Source organism: Plutella xylostella, chromosome 23 (genome assembly GCF_932276165.1).
Source record: "Plutella xylostella chromosome 23, ilPluXylo3.1, whole genome shotgun sequence".
Classification (NCBI taxonomy): Eukaryota; Metazoa; Arthropoda; class Insecta; order Lepidoptera; family Plutellidae; genus Plutella; species Plutella xylostella.
In genome coordinates, this window is record NC_064003.1 from 9,108,607 (window position 1) to 9,117,856 (window position 9,250).

The 9,250-nt window shown below is 36.6% G+C and overlaps 1 protein-coding gene across 1 annotated transcript in view; it reads right to left on the reverse strand.

Annotated features, from left to right (window-relative positions):
• The window catches only part of LOC105390761 (delta-1-pyrroline-5-carboxylate synthase), a 30,046-nt gene extending 26,626 nt beyond the window's left edge, over positions 1-3,420 (reverse strand). Inside the window, exon 1 of the mRNA XM_011562118.3 lies at positions 3,213-3,420. Within this exon, the coding sequence (XP_011560420.1) occupies positions 3,213-3,314 (102 nt within the window). The 5' untranslated portion in view covers positions 3,315-3,420. The remainder of the gene's footprint in view (positions 1-3,212) is intronic.
• Positions 3,421-9,250: the final 5,830 nt, after the last annotated feature.

A 9,250-nucleotide genomic window follows, 5' to 3' on the forward strand; every position in this document is an offset into this window, starting at 1 on the left:
AAAAAGTTTGGAATAGCTTTGTATTCTAAATTCAAATTAATTTTGTTTTAAAAACTTGACATTCTTTTTACAAACTCAAGTCTTTTTAGCCATAAGTAGGTAGCAGTAAACGATCGTGCTGTCTGGTTACTAGTTATTATTTTGTGGAGGCAATCCTAAGGTGGTTTATCTTTCAATACGTACAACCACGTATAACTTATTATGAACCGTAGTACAGTGCAATTAAGGCCATATTCCCTCAAAAATAAATTGGTAGGTAAGTAAATAAAAAAATATGCGGCTGGAACGCGCTAAATTAAATCTTATTGTTTATTAGATGGAGTCATTTTTCTTTGAAAGCCATTGCGAAGACGGACTTCTGTACTGGTAGTTATTATTCTGTGACCTAACCGGCCATGATTGAGAGTAAGTACTAATAATAATATGGTTTTTCCTCTTTACCGACGGAACCCGTATGCATCTGTGCGACTACGTCATTAGCGACCAGTAAATTAGCCTTGGTCTCAATGAACTGATCTAATAGACTTGTATAGAACACTAGAACTTGTGCCTAGTTGAATAATAAACTTGATCGAACAAGGAATGGAGTAATAATATTCATAATATTGTTATTACCTAGGTATAAACTATATAACTATATATATATATATATATATATATATATTTCTAGTCTTTCGCGAATTTTGAAATTCTGATTTCAGATTCGGGCTTAGATATAACATGCTGCACATGCTGGTTTCGGCTTAGTATACCCATTTTGCAACACCCTGTATATATATATATATATATATATATATATACTTAACACGGAATAAGATTTAACCAACTGTAGTTTTAGATTTGAATACTAATCGTCTTAGGTAAGTACACTAGATTTTACCAAGAGCACCTACCTAATTCAAACTAGCTTAAACTAGGTGTAGTGTAGAAAAACGACATCGTGTATTTAGCCGTAACATTAAATACCTACGTATAAATTTGGCATAAATGAAGAGCGTGATATACTCCGGATATAAATTACATAAGCCTTTTATAATTATAACAAAATATTTACCAACTTAGATAAAATAGCGTAAAGTATTTTCATGTTATCTATTTACGTATTTGAAAAAGATTACGATATAGAGGTCAATGTTGAAAACATCGTTTGACCTCAAACTTGTGTATCTACCTAAGTACTTATAAAATATTGGCAGAATGCTGAAAATGATCGGCTGTATACAATTGTATGTACCTAAAGGTGGGTACTGACCAACGGACTGTAACGTAAGATTCCCAGCGAGCATGTTACGCAACGCTGGGTTCTAAAATCGGCTCGTTGCTCGCTGGATTCCCCGTAACACTACGCAACTGACTGCACGAATGCTCGCTTTGTAACACGTTACATTACACCTCATAGCGTTGGTCAGTGTACCCACCTTAATGAATTAAACTAATTAATAAATACTTACAACGTCATGAGTATAATATTTCAGAATTAAAAAAATCAATGAAAGTTATATTAAAAAAAAAACCGGCCAAGTGCGAGTCGGGCTCGCGCACAAAGGGTTCCGTAGTTAAATCAACCTATCTCAAAAACTATAAGAGATACTTTGATCAAACCAAAAATCGTTGAAAGAGTTAATTAGCATGCATCACCTCTATTTTTTTTAGAATTTTATACCCCGTAGTTATAAAAATAGAGGGGGGGGGACATACTTTTTACGACTTTGAGAGCTGATATCTCAAAAACCGTTCACTTTAAGAAAAATGTTTTTTAGAAAACTTTATATCATTTTAAAAGACCTTTCCATTGATACCCCCCACACGGGTATGTACATCGAAAAAAAAAATTTCATCCCTCAGTTACATGTATGGGGGGCCCCACCCCCAATTCTTTTTTTTACTATTTAGTGTCATATTTTTGTAGCGGTTCATACAACACATATTCCCATCAAATTTCATCACTGTAGTACTTATAGTTTCCGAGTAAATCGGCTGTGACAGACGGACAGACGGACAGACGGACAGACGGACATGACGAAACTATAAGGGTTCCGTTTTTGCCATTTTGGCTACGGAACCCTAAAAATTGACGTTTTGTTAAGTCCAATTAACACTTCTGAGTTAAGTTATTTGACAGCTAATGCACTGAATATACGAGTAACTACGAGGCTAGTTTTACAAGCTAGGTTTAAACACGCACTCACGCCTTGTACTAATGTACTCCCTTGCGGGGTAGGCAGAGGTGCATTGCTGCACCCACTTTTCGCCAGAGTGTTATGTTAGTCCCAATGTAATAGGGGGCGGGCCTATTGCCATTTAACGGGCACATCCAAGACCCGAGAACAAATATCTGTGTTTAAACAAATATCTGCCCCAGCCGGGAATCGAACCCGGGACCATCGGCTCAGTAGTCAGGGTCACTAACCACTACGCCATTCGGCCGTCTCATAAAGCTAGGTTTATAAGCTAGCAATACCAAACTAATCTTCATTGCGAAAAGGATTGCTAGTTTAATAACACTAGCTTTATTTATAGCTTGAATAACTTAATGGCAATAGGCCCGCCCCCTATTACATTGGGACTAACATAACACTCTGGCGAAAAGTGGGTGCAGCAATGCACCTCTGCCTACCCCGCAAGGGAGTACATTAGTACAAGGCGTGAGTGCGTGTGTGTGTTGAATAACTTGCATATAGGTAACTGTAAACAGTCCATGGAATGCTTGCCTACAAAAAAGTGATTGAAGTTTAAAATCACTCTTTAGTTTGTCTAACTATTTTTTTAATTAAGTTAATCGTTTTGATGGCGTGGTACGATACGCTTGTAATAAACCAACATTATTATTTATTATAGAACGGTGTATCTACATAGATAGTAAATCGAATGATATAATTATAATTTGTATACACATGTATGCTGTGCATGGACCAGCATACATGTGTATACAAAGTTGGAAATTAGTTTATCGTGGCGTCACATAGTGAGCATACAATGTAGTGTTAAGAATTTATGCGAATCTTAGATTAACAATACTTAAACTAACAAGATGGAAGCTATAGATCGCATCCAGTGGACTGCTATAGGCTGATGATGATGATGATGATGAACAAGATGGTGTGTCACATACAAAAACAAAGCAAAAAACTGTCCGCATATTTTTTACCGTTAAACCGTTTTAAGTTCGTATATCTTTAATATAAGATGCCAATACTCAATTAGGTACTTACACTCAATTTCAGGCCTATCACTGAATAGTTGCGTGACTGACAAACTCTGGACCGATTCTTCAAAGCACTCCGTAACCCGATCATCATATTCAAATTATTCATTTATTATCACTTGATAATTTTAAAGTATTAATTATCAATAAACCTTCACAGAACAAAAGATCTTATAAAATGAGTACGTTTCTGCCGATATCATAATATTCACTGATAGAATGTGTAGTGTAGATATATTGCAAATAGCGTATGTAGTTCGGTATGTACATTATGTATGTATATTATGTAAACAAACAGACATGGGTCTTTATTACTAGCTTTTCCGGGATGGGTTTTCTCGTTTAAATTTTAAATATTTAACTAGTTCTTATAAAACAATGGGGGAGGGTAGGTATTAAGACACTAGTTTTCTTCAAAAAAACGTCCTTTGTTTGATATTAGTTGGATTAGTGTGTCGATTATACATTCTTATGCCAAAGTTTTAAGGCGAACTATTACCAAACTTATTGTTTTTATAGCTTAAAATGACTATGATTGATGAATGATGAGGTGTACGATAGAGAGACAAAACGTTATTATTTATATTTACATGCAGATTAAATATTTTATACGATCATTTGTTACATCGCTGTTGATAACACAGTTATCTATAGCTTTAGCTTTACTGGTTATTGTTCATTAGGCTACTTACTATTTTATTTGTCATAAAGTGATCCTTGACGACAACATGATGTAATGGATAGTTACCCTGACTGCTATGCCATAGGTCTCGGGTTCGATCCCCAGCCGGGGCTGATATTTGTTAAAATAACGATATTTCTACTCAGTTCATGGGTGATAAACATATCTACAAGCTACATACGACTACATGTCTTTTATGTGACATATCTACAAGCCGCCTGTCAAGCGTGGAGATTATGGAAATATCCTACCGCCGGTCTTGGAGGAGGCTCATCATGTGCAGTGGGTAATAACAGGTTGTGCAAAGTGCTATTTAATAATAATAATATGATCATCAGCCTATAGCAGTCCACTGCTGGACGTAGGCATCTCCAAAAGCACGACTAATTTAATAATATCACTTAAACTGAAAGATGCGTTCTACAAGATTTTTCTGGTGTTGCTGTTGTTATCCTACAATTCATTTACCTATTTGGAAATAAAGAATTTGATTTAATACCCACAAAGAAAGTTGGAGATACAACACTCAACTTTATAAATAAATACTTTAACTTTTCCACCAGGTTAACAGGGAAAATGCAAGATCCGTAAACCAATATCTATTTCCTGCCTTCGTCAGAAATATCAAATTGTTATGAATTATGAATGATTGATCGTTTCAACTCAATAAATAACAAACCGTAGAAGTTAGTTGTTCGCTTGTGATTAATTTGATTGTGTAGCCGCTGGCAGCTCCTGATTATCTGTCGAAGTTGCTCACCCTGGGGCTAAATAATATTAATAGCAGGGTGGTATAAAAAGTTGGTGAACATCACTTTAAAAAACTTTTTTCTAAAATAGCATTATAAAATGAACGATAATAATATTATGTTATGGTTCTCAATTATAAAACTGTATATGAATACTTTATCATTAGTTGTCCATTTTCCATGATACCCTGGTCGATTAAGTCGACTCAAAGGATAAGTTCTAATCAATAGACCACCACGGATTTTAAAAATATATATACCTAATTTCAAGGTTTATTTCAACCAAAAAAAAATGAAATTAAGTTTTTCACCAAATACATACCAATACCAAGTACAGACAAAGCACTCATCTGGTTAATAACTGCAAATGACATGTTGTTAATGAGCTCGGTTGAAATAAACTCAATTTTAACATTTACGTCAAACATTTAAATATATTTTCCAATAACAAAAGTATCTCTGTACAACAAAGAACAAAATTGGCGAATCACAGTAAAATTGGAAACAAGATTGTTTTAGTCTGAAGGACTTGTAAAACAAGCAATACTATTCCAGTTTATTTTTTATCTTGATTATTTTATAGAATGAGATAAATAATATAAGATGAAATCCTGTACAAATAAATAAAACAGAAACAATTGGTTTCTGTTTTATAAATAGGTTTCTTCACCAAACTGGCTCTGAAATTGAATATTCCTTGTTTTGTAAATTCATGTGAACCGATTTTGATAAACACTATTGGAAGCTAAAACGCTGTGTCGCTCGCTAATATACATACATATACTACGATTCACATAACTTGACCAAAATTGCGACAAAATTTGGACAAAAACAGCTCGTGAGACACAAATTTTGAATGTATCTGATGTTGACTGTAAGAATCTTTTTTCTCTAGCGTTTAAGGGTGGATTCGTCCAAACATCACGTTACACGAGAATAACTATACCGGAATTAAAATTATACGCGAGTAAATATCTAGGATAAGTACATTTGCATTCTACCAAGTTATACCATGATTAAATTGAATGAACGAGGAACGAAACTGTAATGCAACTAAAATAAAAATAGCTGCGTTTCAAAGCATGCAATAGAAATGACATGCCAACTTAGTTTGAATGGATTATAAAAGTATGAAATTGTTTATGTTTTAATATTTTATTCGCTGTTGTTATTCTGAGACTTTGCCTTTTAACGTACTTTTGTTTATGTTTTGACAGATGTGTTTATATGTCATTATGACGGTTTTCTAATCAGCTGATGTGCTGCCGCCATTACAAAATTACTCTCGGATAAGCTCGTTACACGGTCAATTTTGGCGGTATAACATTTTATTCTTGGGATAAGCTAGTTATCTTGGTTTCAGGTTTGGTAGAATGCAAAATCTGCTTACTCGCGAGTAACTGGTACTTTACTCGTGAGTAAACAGTTACTCGACGTTGGCCGAATCCGCCCTAAGTGACAAACACGAGAACTGCTATTAGCGTCTGTCACCGTGGAGAAAGGATTAGCCAGATTAGTTGGCATTTACTGACTTGCATGGATACCATAGAACAACGCGGACTCGGGTGTACCCTCGGGAAGCGTCATAGCGATCTTTCTTGATACAAAAAAGTCTGCCAATTTTTGCGGGGGGAAATTTTACCGTTTACCATGATTATGTCTCATGGGACATATCATTATGAGTTTTAATTCCCAGCAACAAGGGTTACGTGAAGTGACATTTAATCATGAACACAGTGTCTTCATTTTTCTTGCCAATGGATGTAACAATTATCGATAAGTGTTATCGATGAATTCGAGAACATGGGTTAGAAATACTAATTTCAAATTAATTAGGTATAGTTAAATTTAATTAGGAATGATTAATAAACGAAGTCACCCGCTTTTCGCTGTACATTTATACTCACGTGATAGGTCGCGAGCCGTATCGCCGTTTTTGAATGAGTACAATGCACTGAAGTTGTCGAGTAAGTGGGCAACCCGACAGTCATATGCTTTCAAGCCGCCCCTTCGGGCGGCCTCTGACTAGGCTTAACGACTGCTGCCGAAGCAGCAACCGGGACCCACGGCTTAACGTCCCGTCCGAAGCACGGAAGCGTCCAGAAAAGAACCATTTGAAATCGGTAACTCATGCTGTACGCCTACCAATGGCTGACCGTGTCAGTTGTTGCTGAACCTCATCATCAGTGATCAACCTCGTGATCAGTTACGATTACTGAAGCCAATTCGACTACGGACGCTTCCCAACTATGACCTTTTTTGTCGATTAATACATATCTACATACCGGTACATCACTATTGCATTTTTTTGACATTGGTTGCTAGGAAACAGCTAATAACAATAAACCATGACCAAATCTGTGATCAAATCCGGAATCCGAATATTCTATGAATTGAAGCTGTCATTTTAGTATGTAAACAAATCATTTTCTATGAAACGAACGCTTTGCCAACTAGATTGAGTCTAGTGAAAATTGAGACTGCAACTAGTTTTTATAAATCGGTGGGCCTTTCTGGCCTACCACCTCCGGCAGAGGGGAACGTCTGCCTATTTCGTCTCCAGACCATTCATACTCAATGATGGATACTGGTGATTTGTGGGGTACAGTTGATACGTCACTGAAAGTATACCCGTAAAGTAATAGCTCAGGCAAAAAAAATGTCAAGTTATGTAGATCGAACTGTACCTATCCGGTATTGGCTTTCATGTGCGCTATTGCAGAAGTTGCTATTTCAATGAGGCGTTTGTTAAAAAAAAAAAAAGTTCCTTTTTGGAGAAATAGATGGCGTTGTCTGGGGTTGTACCAACTTTCAAACCCTCAGAACACACTCAGATCACAATATGTTATTCTGTGAGGCTAACGAAATGTGAAAGTGACGTAGGTAGGTAGAATTGTAGTATTATTTTCTCTATGATGTCGATGTCACTGTTGCTTCAGCGTTCAGTGCGATTGTGCTGTGCCAGTGTGATGTACCTACATGCAGCTCAAATCCTTTTTAATGAATTTAATCCCTGACTTGGTGGGTCATGTTGGGCAACTCTACCTACCTGTTTGAGTGCTTATGTTAGATAGGTAGGTACCTACATAATATATCATGTTATGTAACAATGGTTAATTTACATTACCGCGAATGATTTACCTTACTTACGTGAATGAAAATCACTTGGTATGAAATGATCCGAGAACACAACCATGAATGTTTTCGCAGTTTCCAATCAATTTTTCGCACATTTATCCGAGTCGCCTTAATCCATTGTTGCGCCTGGCTTTCATCATTTGGAAATTTATGATGTCCTTTATTTTTACAAGTTGCGACGGCACACATTCTCATCTTGTCTTGTAAGTATTTCTTTGGGATCTTATTTAGGATCATACAATAAATAAAAATAGAAAATCAGTTCTCGCACGCAGCACCCGTTCAAACGGCGCGCATAGAGAAAAGAACACTACGTGACGGCGCGGGTAGAACTATTCACAGAATACTTAGCACTATCCCAAGCCACATGCAGTCTGAGCCTCGGAAGGATGGCTCGCGCTACCACCCGACATTTAATCACAACTAGTGAGTTCTTATTCTGAGTTTAGTACTCTTTGCTCTCTATGTAATTTTTGACAGTTGGTACACTGCGTTTTCACGCCATCTATCGGCTTACCCAAAAGCTCAACTGACAGCTGTCAAGGAAAACGGCTCATTGAACGCATGTGAATGTCAGTTGACAACTTCACCGAATGAAACCGTATTTCCGGTGGAATTTCAGCGATAGTGACCGTTCGAATGACGGTGATTTATGAAGGCATGTGGAATTGTGGACGTAGTGCGTTCACGACACAAATTACACCAGAGAGTCTAGACATTGGTCATTACAGAATATCTAACCGATATAATAAGTGTTTTAGGACATAGGGTATAACACCTACACACGGATTATATGTTGAGTTAATTTCGTGGCAACAATTTTTGCTCTATTTTAACATGCATCTTCGTGCAGTACTACTAAGAATAAACTTTAATTTTCAAAAATTGAAAAGTTTACTTTTTCTTCTATCAGTTGGTACTTAAACGTTTCGTAGAAGTTACCACCACAGCACAGGCGTCACTTTGTGTTCCAGAAAAAATAAACGTTCATAATTTCAGTTTACGTAGATTATGAAAATTTACAATTCCCGGTAAATTGATCTGACTGTCTCTGATGAAATTCCTCATTCTATATATTTCTATGTCCTACATATTATTATACATCTGCACTCACGACTGTAATCCCCGAAAGGGTATATAGTCAGAAGTGGCTCACAAGCGAGCCACCCACTTTTCGCAGCACATTTGTACTCACGTGATCGGTTGCGAACCATATTTGGAATAAGTACAATGCACTTAGGATACACATCTAGAATGGCGTGGACTGCCCGCCGCTACTGCGGGAGGTGGGGCTGGCGGCGCCCGCTGCTGCATGTTCCGTTCTGTCGGACTAACTACGCACAGAACACGGTGTTGACTAGAATTACCCGGACATAAAATAAACACTTCAGTGAATTAGACTTATTTGACCTTTCGAAACCGTCCTTTAAAAATAAAGTTAATTCTCTTGTGAGCAGAAAATTATAGATTAACTAT